Here is a 23,409-nt window from a genome sequence, read left to right as displayed (position 1 = left end):
AGAAAGGGATTGGGTAGCGGAAGAAGGAAGAAGACTTCTGTATGGAGAACCATTAGCATCCTTGAGTGCTTGGATGCTGGGCTAAGTAGACAAGATCAGCCTGGCTTTGTATAAGGCAGCGCTCTGTGCTGTTAAGGTAGATGTTCCATCTACCTTGGATGAGCTTTCCGGGCTTCTTGGTTGCTTGCCAGTCAATCCCAACGTCTGCTAGAGAGGAATAAATTTGCCGTCTCTAGGAGGAAATGTTGAGCTCTCCTGCTGTCTGGCCTCGTTCAAATGCTTTGGCCGGGACGAATGAAATCATGGCATGTTAGATGTCTTTCCAGCCTTGGCTTGAGGATACGCAGAGGTGGTGAGTCCTTTTTTTCACAAAACCAATCGATTATCTGTTTTGATTTAAAAGGCGGCCCCTTTGATTTGAAGTTGGGACCATAAGGCTACAATCCTAGGCATGCTTGTTTTGTTAGTACACTTGAATCTAGTGGTGTGTTGCTTCTAGGTAAGCGAGCTTGGTATTTCACCCAAACTCTGGTTTTTAAGGAGATCCATGCAGAAGATGTGGTTGGGATCTGATTACCCGCTCTGAGACCCCATAGCTAATTCTCCCCTGGCCTCCTCGCTGACCCAAGTAGGGCTAATTCAGCCAGCTAGCCCTGGTGATTATCTAATGCTTATTAGATGGATTTCCCCTAAATTGATTTCTGAACTTTGAATGTTATTGTTATTCATGCTTTTATACTGTATTTTATGCTGCTTTTACAATTAAGTGTTTTAAATTTGTAGTTAGCTGCCCTGAGCCTGGTTTTTGAACCCGGAAGCGCGGGGTATAAATAAAAAATTATTATTATTATTATTATTATTATTATTATCGCCATAGCTCTGCATTTGGAAGGATTCCTGTGGTAAAGCAGGAAGAACTTTTTGACAACAAGAGCTGTTTGACAGTGAAACGGTCTTCCTTGGGGAATACAGGGCCGTCTTTACCCAGGGGTGCAAGGGGTGTGGGGCACCTGGGCGCTGAATTCTGGGGGGGGGGGCGCCAGGGGCCCGCTGCTGAAGCTGCCTAAGCTCTTAACTATCTACCAGTTATGAAAGAATAAATAGTTTTGATCAAGCTAGAAAAGCAAAATACATATATACCTAGGTATTACCAAAATGTATACTTACTGTTTCACTAAAGGACTTTCGACTTTGTGCGCTTGTTTACCAAAGACGCGCTTGTCATTCACGACGGCGCTGTGCACACGAAATTAACTCTTACGTCAAAATACTATGTTACATATTGTATTGAACTGCTCTGCTATGTTTCTCCTAAGTAGGTGCCTAAACAATACTTATAAGTTTAAGTGTGGTGGTGTATACTTAATAATATAATATAATATAATATAATATAATATAATATAATATAATATAATATAATATAATATAATATAATATAATATAATATAATATAATATTTATACCCCACCCATCTGGCTGAGTTTCCCCAGCCATTCTGGGCAGCTTCCAATACTTAAGTATAAGTGCATTGTGAAGAAATGAGAAATGAGAAAATAAAAAAGTGGTGTAGTGTGGTGTAGTGGTTAAGAGCGGTAGTCAAGTAATCTGGGAAACCGGGTTCGTGTCTCCGCTCCTCCACATGCAGCTGCTGGGTGACCTTGGGCCAGTCACACTTCTGTGAAGTCTCTCAGCCCCACTCACTTCACAGAGTGTTTGTTGTGGGGAAGGAAGGGAAAGGAGAATGTTAGCCGCTTTGAGACTCCTGAAGGGGAGTGAAAGGCGGGATATCAAATCCAAACTCTTCTTCTTCTTCTTCTTTTCCTCTCTTCTTTTATAAACAAGTGTGGTGTCCGACTAAGCATAGTAAAAGTTAATTTGGGGGCTAAACTAAATTTGGGGGTGCTGGGCGGATCTTTGCACCCCGGCGGCGCATATGCTAAAGACAGCACTGTTGGGGAATAGTGGACTCTCCTTCCTTGGAGGTTTCTAAGCAGAGGTTGGGTGGCCATCTGTCATGGATGCTTTGGCTGAGATTTCTGCATTGCAGGGGGTTGGACTAGATGACCCTTGGGGTCCCATCCAGCTCTACAATGCTGGGGGTGGGGGGAAGGAGGTTCTGCTAATGCAATGGGACTCCCCCTTTTCCTGTGCTCCCTCAGAAACTTTTTCTGAGGACTCCAGAGGAGGTCAAAGCTCTGTTAAGCATGCCGAAATCTGCTGTGCTCATGAAGCAGCAGTGTTGGGTAAAATGGTAAATATGCAAACTGCCCAGATTGAAAGCCTGTACCAATTTCTTCCAGAAGCAGAACATAAGTTTGAGGTCTGCTGAACCCTCCAAATCTCTGCTCTCAGATTGATCCTGACAAATCTGGGTGAACTTTCAATGCCAACCTTCTCCGTTATTTGTTTCTGCCCAAGATTTCTTCCAAAAGCTGATTCCCACAGTGGAAAATATTGCATCCAGAGAAAGGGCCTAGGATTTGGCAGACATGTTTTTTTTTCTAGATCCCCCTTCTTAAGCATGTTGTTTCAGGAGTCATTCTTGAGATTTGTTAATTCAGAATGCTTGGTGATGACAATAATAAACTCTGGGGGACATTATTTTTCAAGTCATCTTACATGGGGGAATTTTAACACCCTGTGTTTTGTAAATGACGTTAAAAAAAAAAGAATGGTTAGAACACAGACCTTCGAGCTGAAAAGGGCTTCTTCCCAGAACGCATATTGCTTCTTTGCAACATTCAGGAATGACATGCCGGGAGAGAAGGAAGGCATTTGTAAATATTGTAATTTTTTTGTGGCGGGGTGGGGTCTTCCTTCAACTCAACTGTCCTGAGTGAGGCAGATTTCGCACGTGGGCCTCCTGTTCCTTTATTTTGTTTATTTAAATCCTTTAAAATAATAATAATAATATTCTGCATTTCATCCAAAGGACTTAATAGTTTTCTGTGCATTAGCCTGATTCGATTTTTCCGTTCCCATGGAATGGATACAGGACTGTCTCTTCTCATTTCTCCCTCCCCCCCCAAACATCATTTGAGTTTGATTAGGCTGAGGGTGTTTCCCAAAAGTGAGCTTATGCGAGGTTTTGAACCTCCCAAAACCAAATCCAGTATTCTAACTCTTCTGCTACGGGAGGCTGCCAATTACTTTAGATTCTTTCAGGCTTCTGGCTTGTGAAATCTACTCTCTCTCTCTCTCTCTCTCTCTCTGTGTGTGTGTGTGTGTGAGAGAGCCTACTAGAACCTTGAGATCCACCAATCAGAGCTTGATGCAAAATACTTGCACTTAGAAAGAACCAAGCTATTCTGATCCCAGGAATCTGCTCGGAGCGCCAGAACTGAACAGAGCTCACAATCCTTCAAATCTACTCCTAGTATCATTCCTTGCTTCCTTCACTTCAGTAGTATAATGCAGCATGGATGGGAATTATTTTGTTGGCGTTAAACATTTGGGAGTCAGAAATCGTCGCTTATCTAATTCAAATTAGCCAGAGATCTACAGCTAGATCAGGATCTGTCTTCTGCCTCTCCTATAAGGTACATTCAGAGCTGTGAACTTGTTTCGTTTCTGTGTTTTACGTTCACACCTGCTTTTTCCTGGAATGGCAGCTTATGCCTTGTATTTATTTATTTTTAAATCGTGCTTGATTGGCATGACACACCTAGTAGATGTCCATATGAAGTTATTACCTTCCATTCAAATAATACTAATGAAATGGTGCCCGTCGGTAAATGCGGTGAGTGGGTGCTGCAGTTGCCCAAATGTAGCGTTAAAAAAAAAAAAAGATAAAAGCTCTGATAATGGAAGAGGAGGGGCTGAATAAAGGAGATTGCGGGAACAGTTTTGCAATTGATTCCACTTCCCAGGGAAGTCTGGGAATGGTAGTTGCTTGAGGAATGGAGGTCCACAGTACAGTGGTACCTCGGGTTACAGATGCTTCAGGTTACATACGCTTCAGGTTACAGACTCCGCTAACCTAGAAATATTACCTTGGGTTAAGATCTTTGCTTCAGGATGAGAACAGAAATCCCGCAGCAGTGGTGCGGCGGCAGCAGGAGGCCCTGTTAGCTAAAGTGGTGCTTCAGGTTAAGAACAGTTTCATGTTAAGAAGAGACCTCCAGAAGGAATTACCGTAAGTTCTTAACTTGAGGTACCACTGTATTCCTTGGGGGAAACCATGACTGTGTAAAGTGGTATGATGCCACTTTAAATGTATAGGGTACAGAAACCGCTTAGAAGGGTGCCGTCACATTTTGCTGTATAACTTTCCTTCTAGTGGGCTACTGCAAACTGACCCTATAATCCTTGGATGTAGGGCAGTATACATAAATTGAATAACTTTCAATAATAATACCTACTACCAGACCCTCCAAGTATCCCTGTTTTCCAGGAACAGTCCCGGATTTACAGAAGCCGTCCCGGTTTCTGAGTTGATCCCAGAATCACCACTTTTCCTTAGGACATCCCTATTTTCATCAGAGGAATGTTGGAGGGCGTGGAGTTATGCGACCCCTGAACCAAGTAACTATATAACCTTTAGAAGACATCTGAAGGCAGCCCTGTATAGGGAAGGGGTTGTTTTAATGTTTAATTTTTTTTATATAGTCCTTTTTCCTTGTCTTTGGAGAGGCACTGCCAGCGACTGTGGACAATAACTGTCTGACTTGGGAGAAGGCAGTGTCCTATATTTGGTGTTCCATTTTCAGTTTTCCAGCTTTCCCCCCTTTCCTTTCATTAGTCCAAGCCAGGTCGAAGTTGTGTGGAATATCCCTTTAATTCAGTGCCATGTGGAAGGCATTAGAAAGCACCAGCCTCTCAGAGAAGTTCTATTTATACTACGCAAGCGGAAACAAGACATGCATATGAAAGAAACATGAATTGCCCAGGGATGGGGTGGGGGTGGCTCAGGGAACTGAGACTGATGGATTTAAAGTGCAAGTGAAACCAGGCAGTGGATTGCTTATTTTTATCATTTCAGAGATATTACATCATTTTATGTGACATGGTAGCATTTTGGAGCTATCCCTGGTAAAATAATAATTTGGTATGACTTGTTCTTGGCCTGCTACCCTAGAACTGCTTTGTTGGCATCTTTCTGCCTTGAGAGACAATGGAGTGCGCCTCTGGGGGTGGCGTCAAACTGCTGACGTCCTGCTCCTTCTGGGGTAGTTTGTCACCTGTGAGCCAGTGTGGTGTAGTGGTTAAGAGCGGTAGTCTCGTAATCTGGTGAACCAGGTCCGCTTCCCCGCTCCTCCACATGCAGCTGCTGGGTGACCTTGGGCCAGTCGCACTTCTTTGAAGTCTCTCAGCCCCACTCACCTCACAGAATGTTTGTTGTGGGGAAGGAAGGGAAAGGAGAATGTTAGCCGCTTTGAGACTCCTTCGGGTAGTGATAAAGCAGGATATCAAATCCAAACTCCTCTTCTTCTTCTTCCTCCCCACCCTAGACTCGGCTCTCACCTGTGGCTCCATATCTGTTTACCTGGGTGTCTTCTTCTTTGGCGATCACTCGTAGCCGAGTAAAATTGTCTTCCATGAACACAGTTTTAAAAGTGACTCTGTAAGTGACTGTGGAGGCCATTTCTCGATCCACACATCCTTCCACAGTGGGGACATAGGTTTCCGGGTGGGAGTTGATCATGGTGAGGGTTTGCCAAGTGTGCCTTCCTCTTAGCGCATTTCTCCCTTTTGTCCCGGGTTCGAGCGTCTTCAAAGCCCATGATGCCTTTGGTAAAGGCTGTTCTCCAACTGGAGCCCTTGCAGGCCAGTGTTTCCCAGTTGTCGGTGTTTGTACTACATTTTTTAGATTTGCCTTGAGAGAGTCTTTAAACCTCTTTTGTTGACCACCAGCACTGCACTTTCCATTTTTAAGTTCGGAATACAGTAGTTGCTTTGGAAGAAGATAATCAGGCATCCACACAACATGACCAGTCCAACGAAGTCGATGTTAAAGAATCATTGCTTCGACACTGGTGATCTTCGCTTCTTCCAGTACACTGGCATTAGTTCACCTGTCTTCCCAAGTGATGTGTAAAATGTTTCGGAGACACCATTGATGGAATCTTTTGAGGTGTTTGAGACAGTGTTTATAAGTGGCCCACATTTCACGAGCATACAATAAAGTTGGTAGCACAATAGCTTTGTAAACAAGCATTTTGGTTCCCCTGTGAATGTCCTGGTCCTCAAACACTCTGCACTTCAGTTGGGAGAAAGCTGCACTCGCAGCTTTACCTGGGAGTAAACCTCGTTGAACTCAATATATAAGGACTGTGCTGTCAAATCCCCTAACCTAGCTTGGGAAACCTAATGGAAGCCAGAGAGTGATCACAGAACAGATAAAGGCAGGAGATCCCTTTTCACAGAAGCCACTTAGCTTTTAGCATTGGCTATGTGTGCATTCAGCTGCCTTTTTGCAGTGAATAGGCTGCCCATCCCTGGTGCGATATAATCGGCATTCCTACCAGGGCACTGCCACATTTCTTCCTCTCATACGACATCCCTTTCCTGGCTTCCTCCACATTTCGATATCCCCCATCTCTTTGCCATCTTGCAACAGTATATTACCACCCTGTTCTTGTTCTTAGGAGACCCACTGGCGAAGGAAGGAGGGTGCGGTGGGTGCAGCACGCGCCGCGCCGGGTGTCATCCCTGGGGGGGTTGACATCACTGCCCCGCCCCCCAGGATGCTTGTCGTGGGCAACGCCCCCCTGGGATGCTCACCCCGCCCCTGCGGACGGCTAGCTCCGCCCCTGGGTGCACAGACCTCATTCCCCTCAGGGAGCTATACAGTGGTACTTCAGTTGTCGAATGTAATCCATTCCGGAAAACCGTTCGACTTCTAAGATGTTCAACAACTGAGGCGCAATGGGTGGTTGGCAAAATCAATTGAGAAAATTGAGAAACGTGCCTCGGAAGCCGTTCAACTTCTGAGGCGAGTTCAAAAACAGAAGCATTCACTTCACTTCTGGGTTTTTGGTGTTTGAAAACCGAAATGTTAGGCTTCTGAGGCGCTCGAAAACCGAGGTACCACTGTAATTCCCTGGAAAGGACTGACTCTTGAACCACTTTGGAAATTGTAGCTCTGCGTGGGGATCTGGGGTCTCTAACAACCAGTGTTTGAAATTAGCCAGGCACATTTTGTGTTTAGTGTATTGCGACCACGTGGAGATCTCTGGATGCCGGGCTGGCGACTGGGGAAAGCAAAATGTCACCTAGAGAAGGTTCTGAAATATTTTCCTCAAAGCTTGAATTAAGTTTCCTTCTGCATTGTTTAATTTGATGTTTTGATGTGTTGTAAACCGCTTTGAGATTTCTCCTTTTAAATATAAAGTGGCATAGAAATGGCTTGTTGGTTTTTGAATGTCTGAGGTAGATTTTTTCAATTTTATTGTTCTGTATGGGACAATGACAATAAGGATTAACGTAGAAATGAGCAACAGCAGCAAACATCAATGAAAAGAAATGGCGCTTAGACAATCTGTGGTGGCGACGGCAGCCTAGGTTTAAGGTACTGAATAAGTTATATACCTGAGTTTCTAATGCTGCTAACAACCCTCAGCGCCCTTAACAAACTACAGTTCCCAGGGTTCTCCTTCTCCCGGTTTATCCTTACAGCAACTCAGTGAGGCTGAGAGACGGTGAATACCTCAAGGGATTTGAACCCCAGTCTCCCAGCTCCTAGGCCAGCACTCTAACCACTATGCCACACTGGCTCCCACCAGCAGCTTGCTCTGGCTTGCCTTATCTCTTGCTGCTTGTACCTTACTGTGGTCTGGATCCCTCGGTTGCGTGGCGCTGCTCTTTTGTGGCGTTCTGTCTCTTGAGCTGGACCAAGCTAGCCTGGTCTTCTATTGCAGCATCGCCCCAAGCGCTAAGAGATCGGCGCTGCACAGTGGGAAAGGAAGCAGAGCACCTGAGATTTTGATCCTTCGGAGGGAGGAAAACAGCCAGCCGTGCTAATGGGCGAACCTACTGGGGGGAAAAGATTACGTAGAAGTGACTGGAGTCCCAAGGGGGAAACTGGCTCCCGTCTCCTGGCAGTGATCCTTTTCCCATCGTCTCGTGTGCAAGCTAGTTCTCCACATCCCTCCCACCCCCCACCACAATCTCTGGTGCCTTATTTCTTCTGGAGCCTGGTTTTAATAGAGCGCCGAGTTTGATGCCAAACGTTGCTTTCTCTTCTCTCTTGCCCTTTTGCAGCTCAAGTTCCAGACAGCGATGAGCAATTTGTGCCTGACTTTCATTCAGAAAACTGTAAGTACGCTGGCTGGGGAGATGGCGAGGAGGAGGAGGAGGAGGAGGAGGAGGGGAAGGTAGGGCTTTAGTGGGAGAAACCAGAAGGTGATGCAAATGTCTGGAACGCCAGCATGCCTGATCCCTTTCGCACAACCGGCATGCGCTGAACTGGGAAGTGGGGAACCTCAGGCCTGCAAGTCAGATGTAGCCCTCAAAGTCCCTCTGCCTGACACCCATCATGCTTTGCACCCTCATTGAATGCTTTCCCTCCTGCCCCCACCCCCATCTTGAACTCTGACAGTGCTTTTGGCATTGTCCAGGGCAGCTGTCTACCAGCTCCATCTGGTACACAGGTTGAGACCCTACCTGCCTGTGGAATGCCCCCCCCCAAATTATCTGGTTATCTCCCGCATGAACTACTGCAATGCACTCTATGTGGGGCTGCCTTTGAAGGTGATTCAGAAACTACAACTAATCCAGAATGCGACAGTGAGACTGGTGACTGGGGGCGGCCGCCGAGACCATATGACACCGGTCCTGAAAGACCTACTTTGGCTCCCAATACGTTTCTGAGCACAATTAAAAGTGTTGGTGCTGACCTTTAAAACCCTAAACAGCACCGGCCCAGTATACCTGAAGGAGCGTCTCCACCCCTATTGTCCAGCCCAGACATGGAGGTCCTTCTGGTGGTTCCCTCACTGTGAGAAGTGTGGTTACAGGGAAGCAGGCAGAGGCCCTTCTTGGTAGTGGCGCCCGCCCTGTGGAATGCCCTCCCATCAGATGTCAAGGAAATAAACAACTATCTGATTTTAGGAGTCATTCTAAAGGCAGCCCTGTTTAGGGAAGTTTTCAGTGTTTGATGTTTTATTGTGTTTTTAATATTATGTTGGGAGCCGCCCAGAATGGCTGGGGAAGCCTAGCCAGGTGGGTGGGGAAGAAATAATAAATTATTATTATTATTATTATTATTATTATTATTATTATTTGGCTTTCCTGGATATAGGCTAGAGAGGGAGATGTAGAAGTTAGCCTGCTGTACAAAGGGAGTAAACCCTACACAAATCCAAAGTAGCACCCCTGAGATGGTTGGGTGGTGCCCTGTACGCCTCCTTCTGGCAACTCCTGCAGCCAAGCTGGTGCAAAACGTTTTGGTCTGCTTTCCTTTTGAGTGAGGCTGAGAGAGCCCCGGACCTCCATACACACTGCCTAGGCTTGGCCTTCCGAATGTTGGGACTACAACTCCCATGGTGGCTGGCCACGCTGGACTAGGGCTGATGGGAGTTGGAGTCCGATAGCTTCTGGAGAACCACGGGCTCCCAGTGGCGTAGCGTGGGGGTGCAGGGGGGGCCGGCCGCACCAGGCGCAACATCTGGGGGTTAGGGTTAGGGGGCACAAATCCACGGGTTAGGGGGCGCAAATTACTTGCTTGCCCCGGGTGCTGACAACCCAGGCTACGCCACTGCGGGCTCCCCAACCCAGTCATAACGCAGGCTCTTTCTTGTTGGAAGGCCTTGATGACTCGATTTCCTTTTCCCAGTAGCCCTTCACAGCCCCCCAGCTAAGATCAAGAAGGAGCCCCAGAGCCCATGTTCGGAAGCAGCGGGGTCCTGCCGGCGCAGACAGCCTTACCAGTACCGTAATGGGGAGCAATGCCTTTACGCCAGGTAATGTTTTGGGTGAGTGGGTTCTAACCCATCTCCCCTGATCTGACATTCACCTGAAGCACACCTGTCATTATGAGATGCGTTTCCAGTGTTCCTTGAAAGCGTTAAGAATCAATGTGCTTGCAATCAGTACCTGGAGTACTGTGTCCAGTTCTGGACACCACAATTCAAGAAGGACACTGACAAACTGGAACGTGTCCAGAGGAGGGCAACCAAAATGCTCAAAGGCCTGGAAACGATGCCTTATGAGGAACGGCTAAGGGAGCTGGGCATGTTTAGCCTGGAGAAGAGGAGGTTAAGGGGTGATATGATAGCCATGTTCAAATATATAAAAGGACGTCACATAGTGGAGGGAGAAAGGTTGTTTTCTGCTGCTCCAGAGAAGCGGACACGGAGCAATGGATCCAAACTACAAGAAAGAAGATTCCACCTAAAGATTAGGAAGAACTTCCTGACAGTAAGAGCTGTTCGACAGTGGAATTTGCTGCCAAGGGGTGTGATGGAGTCTCCTTCTTTGGAGGTCTTTAAGCAGAGGCTTGACAACCATATGTCAGGAGTGCTCTGATGGTGTTTCCTGCTTGGCAGGGGGTTGGACTTGATGGCCCTTGTGGTCTATTCCAACTCTATGATTCTATGATTCAATCTGTCCGTATGAGGATTCTACTGACTCGACCTTCTTCAAGTGGCCGGCTAGCAAGATATGCCCTTTTCCTGGTCACTCCATCCCCCCTCTCCCCAGAAACAGCCAGGCAGCACTCCGTGCCCACCAAACATACACAGTCCTCATTGGGTTGCTTTAGAGATTTTCCTCCCTCCCATCCATTCCCCCACTCCCACCACCTTTAAGGGTTCCTCCAGCCCAATACTTTTTTATACTGCTGCAAACTTCAAGGTTTCCCTTGTCTGCTGATACTTTCCTCTTGTGCATGGGTGGTGCTGTTTTGGCTACCAGGGTGGATAAAAATCAATGATTTAAAAAATAAATAAATTTAAAAATATAAATTGGATTTTTTAAATTTAAATTGGATTTTTAAAATAAAATGCTTTTGGAGGAAATAAAATCTAAAGATGGTTTTCTATTTAAGTTATATTATAGCCCAAAGGCTATTCATCAGGAAAAAAGGATTTGTTTTAAGTTTTTCATATGTGCTAAAACTCAGTCTAAGTATTTTTTCAATTGTTTAACCACATCAGTTAACAAACATGGATACATATGCTATAATGTTTTTGTTTTAGTTAAATAAATGGTTCAAATTGTTATTAAGGAAGTGATTGTTTTTCTCCTTCCAATAAAGTACAGAAGAAAAGTTGTCCCAATATAAACAGTTAACTTATTAAACCTCACAATAATTTCACAATTTATCTGTCTACTCTGAAAATTTATTATTCCAAAAATAAAACTTTCATCTGGTTGCAAATATTAAGATTATACCAGCAGGAATGAGTCTTTCTGTAAAAAAAATGGTTTAAATCAAGTCTTACTGACTAGTGATTTAAATTGATTTGATTTGAATCAAATCCACCCTGTTGGCTACATAATGATCTGTACCCAGAGAATGAGGGCGCTAAGAAAAATGAGCAACTGTTTGAGAATCGCACCAGTTACCATGTGTCAGGGTTATGCTGGGATAAGTGGAAGAGGTCAGTGGGAGCAAGAAAGATGTATATCCGTCTGCAGCTGATGCTTGTGTATTTTTCTAGGCAAGAGTCAAACTTTGTGAGCTCCCACAGCCTACCCCAGGCTGCGCCCGGACGGGCATACCTTATGGAGCACAGGTGAGTCATGGCATTGAGCAGGTATCGTTTCGCAATGCATCCCAACCAATCCTGGAGGCTCAAGCTTGACCTCCCAGCCACCAAATGCCAGGAGCCCTTGAAAGACTTAAATGTTTCTGTAGGGATGGATTTAGACACTAGGAGAGGATATATTGCCTAGCTGTTATCCTTCCTTGCTCACATTAGCGAGATCAGCAGAGTAGCATCCTTTGCAGGTTAACGGTGGAAGCTAAGACAAGGGGGATTTAACCTTCTAGAAACAACAATCCAGGGTGCTATAAGGCAGACTGGATTTTCCTGGTATTCCCCCTTCCCTTTAAAAAGCAACAATCACACACACATTGTTTTGTGAAGAAATAAAAGTAGTGTTTACTTACATAATCTAGGTATTGAAGCAGCGATTACAGCAGCAATATGAAGGCAGGCTTATAACTACTAAGTTACAAAAGTACAAAATCTCAGTTCAAAAATGATGAGCTCAGACATGCACATGGGGTCAGCTAGGAAGCCCAATGAAGATAGAGGAGGCAGGAAGGAAGTATGTATGTAGTGTCACAAATTCAAATTCAAAATTTGAATTTGAATTTTGTAGTGTCACAGTTTCCTGCCAAGGCAGACAAAGGAAGTGATCTCACAGAGAGCTCTCTAGCAAATTTTACAAGAGAGCTCTGTGAGCCTCAGCCCCTTCATACGCCTCTCTAGCAAAACATGAATTGTTGGTCTGACTGCAATAATATTTCCTCCGACATATGCTCAGGCTAGGGCTCTGGTGGGCCTCTCGGGAAGAGGGTGCTACACATGTGGTTCAGTTGCTTTAAACACTACCAGCTCCTGAGCTAAGTAGTCAACTGAATCGCTAGTGGGTAGGGCAAGGAGGGGGAAGCTGTGGTCCTCCGGCTATTGCTGGTCCACAAAGGGCCATCAGTGGGCAGATACTATGGGAGTTCTAGTCCAACAACAGATGGAGAGCTGCAGGTTCCCCATCGCTTGGGCAGGGTCCCTATATTTTAAATTTTATTTATTTTTAGTGGCTGGGGTGGGGAAAGAGCCCCCTGAATCTTGACTCTTATTTCAGAAAAGCTTTACCCTAGCTTTTGGTTCTAGGGACACGGGTGGCGCTGTGGGTTAAACCACAAAGCCTAGGACTTGCCAATCAGAAAGTTGGCGGTTCAAATCCCCGCGATGGAGTGAGCTCCCGTTGCTCGGTCCCTGCTCCTGCCAACCTAGCAGTTCGAAAGCACGTCAAAGTGCAAGTAGATAAATAGGTACCACTCTGGTGGGAAGGTAAGCGGCGTTTCCATGCACTGCTCTGGTTTGCCAGAAGCGGCTTAGCCATGCTGGCCACATGACCCGGAAGCTGTACGCCGGCTCCCTCGGCCAGTAAAGCGAGATGAGCGGCGCAACCCCAGAGTCAGTCACGACTGGACCTAATGGTCAGGGGTCCCTTTACCTTTACCTTTTGGTTGTATATCTTTTTATTTTTATTTATTATATTTCTATACCACCTTTTCTTCCAATGAGCTCAAAGTGGAGCACATGGTTTTCCTCCTCTCCAGATGCTGTTGAACCACAGCTCCCATTAAGCCTAGGAAGCATAGCCAACGGCCAGGGATGGTGGGAATTGTAGTTCTGTAACATCTGGAGGGCCAAAGGATACCCCCCATCTGGCGCTGTGGTCTAAACCACTGAGCCTCTTGGGATTGCTGATAAGAAGGTTGGCAGTTCGAATCCCCCGACGGGGTGAGCTCCTGTTTCTCTGTCCCAGCTCCCGACCAGTTAGCCTATTTGGCGCCTTCTCAACCCCGCATGCTGGAGATCAGAAACTCGGGCTGCTTGGAAATGTTGAGCAGGATGCAAGCTAACCTGCAGCTAAGACCTGCTGAATTCACCTGGCATTCCAGACTCCAGTCGTTCACATGCCTGGGAGCCTTTGCCACAAGATGGGCGATAGCTCTGTTGGTAGAGCAGGGGGCTCTGAATCTCAGGGTTGTGGGTTTGAGCCCCTTGTTAGGCAAAAGATTCCTGCATTGCAGGGGGTTGGACTAGATGTCCCTTGAGGTCCCTTCAAACAGTTCTGCCATTCTACAAAAGGGTGGTGGCTGTACACTTACATTGCTTTGTATGGGGGAGCTGGCCAGCTTGTATAGTCTTATCTTGGTTTTTAAACAGCTTCGTTCTCAAACATTTTGGCTCCTGAACGCCGCAAACCCAGAAGTGACTGTTCCGGTTTGCGAACTATTTTTTGGAAGCCGAACGTCTGACAGGGCTTCCTCCGATTGGCTGCAGGAGCTTCCTGCAGCCAATCAGAAGCCGTTCTTTGGTTTCCGAACGTTTTGGAAGTCGGACAGACTTCCGGAACGGATTCCGTTCGACTTCCAAGGTACGACTGTAGTGCGTTTCTTAAATCTTAGCTTTCGCTGGAGGCCTTTTAAGCAGAATGCCTGTAGTTGCACCCAGCGCCGGGCGCGGGGGGGTGAGACTAGATGATCACCAGGGTTCCCTCGAAGTCTGTAATCCTGTTATTCTATGCCCATTGTCTTTCTGTCCTCCTCCCAGCTCCTCGTACCAGCTGCGCGGCGAGATGGGACAATCCTTCCCCACCTCTCAAGCCTTGGGATCGGACGCCCCGCCGGCATATCAGCGCCCGCTGTCTGCCCCATGCCTCCCGTACCCAGCCCAGGGCTTCAAGCAGGAGTTCCACGACCCAATGTACGACCAGGCAAACCCGCTGGGGGCCGGTGGCAGCTCCCGATATGCAGCAGGAGTGGTGATCAAACAGGAGCAGATGGACTATGCTTTTGACGCAGGTAGGCAGTGAGAGAGTCGGGCTGAATTGTGGGGTGTGTGTGAGAGAGAGAGAGAGAGAGAGAGAGAGAGAGAGAGAGAGATGAGATACTCCAGTACATTGGTAGGCAAACTAAGGCCCGGGGGCTGGATCTGGCCCAATCGCCTTTTAAATCTGGCCCATGGATGGTCTGGGAATCAGCCTGTTTTTACAAGAGCAGAATGTGTGCTTTTATTTAAAATGCATCTCTGGGTTATTTGTGGGGCCTGCCTGGTGTTTTTAGATGAGTAGAATGTGTGCTTTTATTTAAAATTCATTTCTGGGTTATTTGTGGGGCATAGGAATTCATTCCCCCCCAAAAAAATATATAATCTGGCCCCCACAAGGTCTGAGGGACAGTGGACCGGCCCCCTGCTGAAAAAGTTTGCTGACCCCTGCTCTAGTATTTTTATTCAGCACAGCGTATCAAAGCCCATTAGCCCTGCAGAGTCATCTTTGTGGGGCCCCTCTTCTGAAGGGTGGGGTGGGGTTGGGGTGTCATGCACAGAGCACCCAAAACATGGAAGTGGTCCTTTAAAAATAATATATTTTAATGCTTTTCAGGTTTATGCATTTCACTAATTTACAATCATTTTAACATTCAAAACTTGACTTCCTTCCCCCCTCTTTCTGCAGTTCCGTAATGTACCTTAATGTACAATCACACAGCTCATTTTGTGTGTGTTTTTAAAAGCTGCTTTTTCTTAAGTTATTGATTATGTTATGGAAATGTACAAGCTTTTCGGGTTCATAGAATTCTTCATCAGCCAACTATAACTTCGATGAATCTTGAAAGCTTGCAGCCTCTCATCCCACACTCAACTGCTTCCCCAAACTTATTGGTCTTAACCGTCTCAGTAGTCTTCTACTTTTGGGGCAACAATGACAAAATAAGTCTATCCATCTTTCTTTCTTTCTTTCTTTCTTTCTTTCTTTCTTTCTTTCTTTCTTTCTTTCTTTCTTTCCCTCCCTCCCTCCCTCCCTCCCTCCCTTCCTTTCTTTCTTTTCCTTCCTTCCTTCCTTCCTTCCTTCCTTCCTTCCTTCCTTCCTTCCTTCCTTCCCCTCCCTCCCTCCCTCCCTCCCTCCCTCCCTTTCTTTCTTTCTTTCTTTCTTTCTTTCTTTCTTTCTTTCTAGAAAGCCACAGGTCACTTTCAGCCAGGTTGCACCTCTCCCCCTCCCTTCCTTTCTTTGACTGAGAGGCAATCTTTTCTTTCTTTACTCATTTCCTTTTACTTCTCAGCCTGGAATGTTTCTGTGCTCAGTTTCATAGCTTGCAAGCTAATGAGCCTGTGATATGTGATCAAAAGATGGCGGCTGTTCTTTAGGCAAGCCTACCCTCCTCTCTTGCGCGCATCTCACTCTGGAGGGGTAGCTTACGCACTACAAGATCTCTGAATAAGTTCTTCCAGGACCATCTCTATGATTCTATGATTCTATGATCTCCAGCTACAAACCTCCTACAAACCTATCCCCTGCCCTGGATAAACGAAACCCTCTCCAGTGAGATTGGTCCTCTCATTCAGTTTTTTCAATAGCCTTCTAAGACCAGAGTGGGGATCAAACTGGGCTTTGACATTTATGTATCTATGCAACAGTTCCACTTAATCGTACTTTACTTTTTCTTTTCTTTTATATGATTTTTATTACGTTTTCTGTTTTGCAATTTTATATACAGTGGTACCTCGTGTTACAGACACTTCAGGTTACAGACTCCGCTAACCCAGAAATAGTACCTCGGGTTAAGAACTTTGCTTCAGGATGAGAACAGAAATTGTGTGGCGGCAGTGGAAGGCCCCATTAGTTAAAGTGGTACCTCAGGTTAAGAACAGTTTCAGGTTAAGAACGGACCTCCAGAATGAATTAAGTTCTTAACCCGAGGTACCACTGTACTTGTTTAAACATCCAGTACACTTCCGAGCACAATTCAAAGTGTCGGTGCTGACCTTTAAAGCCCTAAACAGCCTCAGCCCAAGATACCTGAAGGAGCGTCTCCACCCCCATAATTCAGCCCAGACACTGAGGTCCACCACCAAGGGCCTTCTGGTGGTTCTCTCTCTGCAAGAAGTGAGGTTACAGGGAACCAGGCAGAGGGCCTTCTCGGTGGTGGCACCTGCCCTGTGGAACGCCCTCCCAGCAGATGTCAAGGCAATAAGCAACTCTTTTATTTTTAAAAGAAGGCGGCCCTGTTTAGGGAAGTTTTTAATGTTTAATGCTGCATTGTTTTTAATATTCGGCTGGAAGCTGCCCAGAGTGGCTGGGGAAACCCAGCCAGATTGGCGGGGTATAAATAATAATAAATTATTATTATTATTATTATTATTATTATTATTATTATTTACAATATCAATGACTTCCCTTCTTCTCTTTCCATGGTTCATTTTGCATACCATATATCCCTCCATATTTCACATAAACTAAACCATTCAGTATTCTGTTATCACATCCACCAAAACTTATTTACACTGTTGAATTTATCTTACTGCTACCAGCGTTTTTAAATGAACACAATTCTCACCCATATATTCAGTAAACATTTTCCAATCTTCTTTAAACGTATGTTCTTCTTGTTCTCTTATTCTATATGTTAAATCTGCAAGTTGCACATACAGTGGTGCCCCGCAAGACGAATGCCTCGCAAGACGAAAAACTCGCTAGACAAAAGGGTTTTGCGGTTTTTGAGCTGCTTCGCAAGACGAATTTCCCTATGGGCTTGCTTCGCAAGACGAAAACGTCTTGCAAGTTTGTTTCCTTTTTCTTAACACCCGTTAATACAGTTGCGACTTGACTTCGAGGAGCAACTCATAGAACGCGGTGTGGTAGCCTTTTTTGAGGTTTTGGGTGATTTTTGAAGCTTTTCCAAAACTTTTCCGACACCGTGCTTCGCAAGACGAAAAATTTGCTAGACGAAAAAACTCGCGGAACGAATTCATTTCGTCTTGCGAGGCACCACTGTATTCCATCAGTTTTTAAGTTGCCATTCTTCTTTAGTTGGGACCTCGCTCATTTTCCATTTTTGGGCTAACGAAACATGGGCCGCAGTGGTAGCATACATAAATAGTCTTTTTTGACACCTGGGAATTTCCCTCTGAATTTCCCCCAACGAAAAGGGACTCTGGGTTGTGTGGTTTGGTCTTTTTTTTAAAAAGGTATTTTAAAACATTCCCCCCCCCCAATTCATTGTATATACAATCCATTGTATATCATTTCCCAAAACTCTTTTACCCTTTTACAAGTCCACCACATATGATGAAATGTACCCTCAACCCTGTTACATCTCCAGCACTTATCTGATTCGGACTTAATACATTTTAGCAAGTCTACTCGGAGTTAGATCTGTAAATCATTTTCAGGTAGTTTATGTATCTATTCAATTGCCCCACTTAATAATACAGTGGTACTTTGGTTCTCAAATGCCTTGGTACTCAAAACAACTTGGAACCCAAACACTGCAAACCCGGAAGTAAGTGTTCTGGTTTGTGAACCTTTTTCAGAAGCTGAATGTGCTCCATTTTGAGTGTTACGCTTCCGATTTGAGTGTTGCGCTGAGGTCTATCTGTTTTTGCTATTTATTTTGTGTTTTTATTTCTGTGGCTTTTTTGTTTTGTTTTTGTGACTGTGTGGAACCCAGTTCAGCTACTGATTGATTGATTGTGTGACTGCAGTACATTGTTTATTGCTTTCGTTTTATGGTCTCATTAGATCAGGAGTAGGCAAACTAAGGCCCGTGGGCCGGATGCAGCCCAATCGCCTTCTCACTCCAGCCTGCAGACGGCCCGGGAATCAGCGTGTTTTTACATGAGTAGAATGTAGAACGTGTCCTTTTTAAAAAAATGCATCTCTGGGTTATTTGTGGGGCCTGCCTGGTGTTTTTACATGAGTAGAATGTGTCCTTTTATTTAAAATGCATCTCTGGGTTATTTGTGGGGCATAGGAATTCATTCATATATTTTCCCCCCAAAATATAGTCCGGCCCACCACACGGTCTGAGAGACGGTAGACCGGCCCACGGCTGAAAAAGGTTGCTGACCCCTGCGTTTGATAGTAAAATTCACGTTAAACTGCTGTTTTAGGGGTTGTTTTTCAAAATCTGGAACGGATTAATCCGTTTGCATTACTTTCTATGGGAAAGCGCGCCTTGGTTTTGGAAACGTTTTGGTTTTGGAACGGATTTCTGGAATGGATTAAGTTTGGGAGCCAAGGTACCGCTGTACCATTTCTGTGTACAAAAAGAAACTGGCAACCCTTTCATCTGGCTGGAGATTTTTATCGGGCCTGTGAGGTTGCCGGGGTTTCCTTTCCATCCACCCCCTTGCTTAAATTGCGCCTTCGCTTTTAAGCTTATCAAACCCCGACGGCATGCAGTTATTCCGCTCCAGGGTGCCGTGACATTTTGTGACCTTCAAATACTAGCAGGGAGGGAGCGAAGAGGCACTGCTGTGCTTCTTCTGAAGGCCTGCCATTGCGTTACGTTGCATAACCTCGAGCCGCCTCCCCCGCCTGCCTCTGCTTCCTGGCAGGGAGCCCTCCTGTTGCTGAATGGAGCAGAAAGGAATTTCATTCACAAAATGGAGGCACAGGAACTGGGCTCTGGGCTGGCGGGGTGTCGGATTACATCAAGGCTGCTCTCCTTATGGGCAGCTGACATCAGCGCACAGGCTGGTAACCGGAGCCAAATCTTGCTTGGCTCAAAGCCCAGAGGGAAGAAAGTCTGGGCATGCAACTTTTGACTCCCCGAGGCGTCGAAATGCCTGGGTAGAACAGGGGCTTCTTTGGCTGCCAGAGAAGCCGGAAGAAAAACCAGCCCCCTCTTTCCGGCAGCCCTTAATTTTCTCCATGGGCAGCCTTTAAAGGCTTTTCCTGGGCTGCCCCTTCCTCTCCACTGAACCTTGCAAAACCACAGGCTGCTTTGGGGAAAGAAGCCCGTCTTACCAATGTTATAAGAAAAAAATGGTCCTTTTCCCTTAGAGCCCGTATAGAGTCCTTATGTAGGTTCTCTATTGGTAGGAGAAAATAACAGAGGCCAACCAGAGAATGTTGAGAAGCAAAGCAGCTAGTAAGCCTGTTCTTTATTAAACTGTTGCAACAGGGTACTCAACCCCCCCCCCCATAAGACCTTGTTGTTGTTGTTCAGTTGTGTCCAACTCTTTGTGACCCCATGGACCAGAGCACGCCAGGCACTTCTGTCTTCCACTACCTCCCGCAGTTTGGTCAGACTCATGCTGGTAGCTTCGAGAACACTGTCCAACTACCTCGTCCTCTGTCATCCCCTTCTCCTTGTGCCCTCCATCTTTCCCAGCATCAGGGTCCTTTCCAGGGAGTCTTCTCTTCTCATGAGGTGGCCAAAGTATTGGAGCCTCAGCTTCAGGATCTGTCCTTCCACTGAGCACTCAGGGGTTATTTCCTTCAGAATGGATAGGTTTGATCTTCTTGCAGTCCATGGGACTCTCAAGAGTCTCCTCCAGCACCATAATTCAAAAGCGTCAATTCTTCGGCGATCAGCCTTCTTTATGGTCCAGCTCTCATTTCCATACATCACTACTGGGAAAACCATAGCTTTAACTATACGGACCTTTGTTGGCACCATAAGACCTTAGAATTCCTATAACACCAACTTTTAAACATGTAACCCATGCATTTGAAATACACTGTTGTTCAGAGCTGGGTTTCATTGTTGGGTTTTAATGCAAGGGGGGGCAGGCTTGTCGGGGCAAAAAGAGCTTTAGTTGAGCTCAAAACATTAAAGCGATTTAGTGTAATAATCCAAAGAATCAAACCTTTCCACCTGCCATAAGGTAAAGGTAAAGGTACCCCTGCCCGAACGGGCCAGTCTTGACAGACTCTGGGGTTTGTGCGCCCATCTCACATCTATAGGCCGGGGGCCAGCGCTGTAAAATCAATCGTAAATATTATCACAGTGTGTTAATGGAGTGTTAGTAAAGGTAAAGGGACCCCTGACCATTAGGTCCAGTCACGGACGACTCTGGGGTTGCGGCGCTCATCTCGCTTTACTGGCCGAGGAAGCCGGCGTACAGCTTCTGGGTCATGTGGCCAGCATGACTAAGCCGCTTCTGGCGAACCAGAGCAGCGCACAGAAATGCCGTTTACCTTCCCGCCGGAGCGGTACCTATTTATCTACTTGTACTTGACGTGCTTTTGAACTGCTAGGTTGGCAGGAGCAGGGACCGAGCAACGGGAGCTCACCCCATCGCGGGGATTCGAACCGCCAACCTTCTGATTGGCAAACCCTAGGCGCTGTGGTTTAACCCACAGTGCGACCCTTTAGTAGAGTCTGTCTAATATGGTGGTGGGCTGCCTGGCTGGCTGATTTTCTCCAGAGAGAGTATTCCACAAATATGAAGCCACCACTTTTAGGATTTGCACCTCTGGAGGGTGGAAGCCAAATCCTGCCTACTCAACCCAGCAATTTGTGTCTGTATGTCTGTCTGTCTGTCATCATCATCATCATTATTAATTTGGTTTTCAAATTAAAATTTTACAGAGATATATCAAACATAAATCATAAAAACAAGATCCCGAGGAATCTCTTGGACTTCCATCCTCCCCTTTGTGGGTCCCATTATTAATCATTTCCTCCTGCATCTTTTACAATGATCCAGATCTTTTACATCTCTATTTGTGTCCAGAATTCAGCCTTAAACTACAAGTGATATTCCAATCCTACTAACGGTTCTAACTGTTTACAGTGGTCTTTAAGATAAGTTTTTTTAAAAAAATTCCCCATTCCTTATTAAAATTTTGGTCTTCCTGCTTTCTGATTCTTCCAGTCAGTTTAGCCATTTTGGCATAATCCGTCAACTCGATTTGCCATTCTTCTCTTGTCGGGACTCTATCTTCCTTCCATCTCTGGGCCAATAACATCCGCGCAGTAGTGGTCGCATAAATAAATAGTCTTTTGTGCTCCCTTGGGATTTTGGCACTTAGAATTCCTAAAAGGAAGGCTTCAGGTTTTTTAGCAAAGGTTATTTTAAACATTTTTTTTCAACTCGTTATATATCATTTCCCAAAATCCTTTTACTACCTTACAATTCCACCACATATGATAGAAGGTGCCTTCTTTTTCCTTACATTTCCAGCATACATTTGAGCATGTTTTATACATTTTTGCTAACATGCTGTGAACTTTAAATTCCGTAACTTCTCCCAAGCTGTCAGTTGTCTATGGTACCCAAAGTCTCTTGCCCAATGTATCATTACTGATTTGACCTGTTTGTCTTTTGTATCTTTGTGTCTGTCTTATAGATGTCCCGAGCTGCCATTCAATGTATATGAATGTGGAACCCTTTCCAGGACATTCCAATGCCGACGGCACACTCGGTGAGGCATTTTCCATGAAGGCCTTTTCTTGTCTGCAAGCTAATATCTCCTATTAGCTGGGCTGTTAGCCGTTTCTCAGTCTACACATGTGACTAGGCTGACTAGTAAAAGGCAGGATTATACACTCAGGAAAGGATCTGTCCTTTGTTTTCTGTGCAGTAGTACCTCGGGTTACAGACGCTTCAGGTTACAGACTCCGCTAACCCAGAAATAGTACCTCGGGTTAAGAACTTTGCTTCAGGATGAGAACAGAAATCGTGCGGCAGCAACGGGAGGCCCCATTAGCTAAATTGGTGCTTCAGATTAAGAACAGTTTCAGGTTAAGAACAGACCTCCAGAACAAATTAAGTTCTTAACCTGAGGTACCACTATATTTTGAGTTCAGCTGCAGTACATATGGGCCAGTAAGAAAAGCAAGTACTTTCTGAGCATTGCAGAGTTTCCATGTCACACAACCCTGGTTGGGCGACACCAAGGGAATGCATGTGGCGTTCGAAGCTTTTATAGGGGTGAGTGGTTGTCATGTGATCACTCCCAGCCAACCTGGAGCATTGCGAGCAGCACCGGGACATGTGACCAGTCCCAGCCAATCCAGGAGCACTGGAAAAGAAGGTTCTGCCAGCTAACCCTGGTTGATGATTCAGTCAATCATCCCCCAAACAGGAACGTTCAAGACTCCTACTGCAAGCCAGATCTTTTTTTACGCAGTTATTCACCAAGCAAAACTAAATTATGTTCATTTAGCCAAGCTATCTTTTCGAATCCATGTGAAAAGTGTTTAGTACCCCTCGTTTTTGGAATGTGAAAGTTGAAAAAAATCAGCACGCCCTGCTGATGTGTTCTTTTTTCCACAGGGTACAGTTATGAGAAACAGGCGCGGCCATTCGCTGATGACGTCTGCGTCGTCCCTGAGAAGTTTGAAGGTCAGATACTGGGTTATATGAGCTGCACCACTGGGCATCCGCCATCTTTTCAAAGGCTGCCTGATTGAGCTAAGGAAACGTTTTGCATGAATTCAGTATTCTCTAAAACAAAAAATTTAAAGAAATCTGAACCAGAATGTCCAGCTATGAGCCACAGATCATAATCCCTCCCTGCATATGAAGAAAAGCCCAAGTTTTTACAGCCTTGGAGATTTGCGACATTTAAATGCAGGGCCTTTTGTCTTGTGCACGGTTCTGGTAAGGAAGCAAATCAAACCTTCTCATCAGAACCGGAGCAATGATCTACATTGTCTTGCCCAAAGCTGAAATCTGCCTTCCTCTCTGAAACTTCAGGTGGAACTAGAACTGGAAAAACTAAATTTGAAATCCAGATTGTAATAGAGGTGTGTGTGTGTGTGTTGGAGCAGGGGTCTAGGCCATTGCATCTTACCTCATTGATGAGAAAAAAGGGGGTGGGCATCTGGGGAAAAGGACTTTGGCAATCCCAACCGCCAAGGAGCCCAATGTGTTTTGAAAATACAGTGGTACCTCCGGTTGCGAACGAGATCCGTTCCGGAGATTTGGCCGCATTCCGAGGAATTCGCAACTGGAGGGCTGCTTCTGCAAATGCGCACGACACATAGAACAC

The 23,409-nt window shown here is 45.7% G+C and overlaps 1 protein-coding gene and 1 long non-coding RNA gene across 3 annotated transcripts in view; one reads left to right on the top strand and one right to left on the bottom strand.

Annotated features, from left to right (window-relative positions):
• The window catches only part of ETV4 (ETS variant transcription factor 4), a 46,639-nt gene that overhangs the window by 7,845 nt on the left and 15,385 nt on the right, over positions 1-23,409 (top strand). The window contains exons 5-10 of one of the 2 annotated variants that reach the window (XM_082194445.1): positions 8,203-8,256; positions 9,779-9,902; positions 11,604-11,678; positions 14,235-14,485; positions 21,763-21,837; positions 22,692-22,760. In XM_082194445.1, the coding sequence (XP_082050571.1) occupies positions 8,203-8,256; positions 9,779-9,902; positions 11,604-11,678; positions 14,235-14,485; positions 21,763-21,837; positions 22,692-22,760 (648 nt within the window). Of the gene's footprint in view, positions 1-8,202; positions 8,257-9,775; positions 9,903-11,603; positions 11,679-14,234; positions 14,486-21,762; positions 21,838-22,691; positions 22,761-23,409 lie in introns of both variants that reach the window. The other variant, XM_082194444.1, reaches the window with a different exon arrangement.
• The window catches only part of LOC309516103, a 43,854-nt gene continuing 38,488 nt past the window's right edge, over positions 18,044-23,409 (bottom strand). Inside the window, exon 2 of the long non-coding RNA XR_014212776.1 lies at positions 18,044-18,264. This is a non-coding gene — a long non-coding RNA (uncharacterized lncRNA). The remainder of the gene's footprint in view (positions 18,265-23,409) is intronic.

Source organism: Podarcis vaucheri, assembly GCF_965113315.1.
Source record: "Podarcis vaucheri genome assembly, chromosome: 13".
Taxonomy (NCBI): Eukaryota; Metazoa; Chordata; class Lepidosauria; order Squamata; family Lacertidae; genus Podarcis; species Podarcis vaucheri.
The sequence above is the reverse complement of the archived record's forward strand: the minus strand, read 5'-3'. Positions and strand labels throughout refer to the sequence as shown.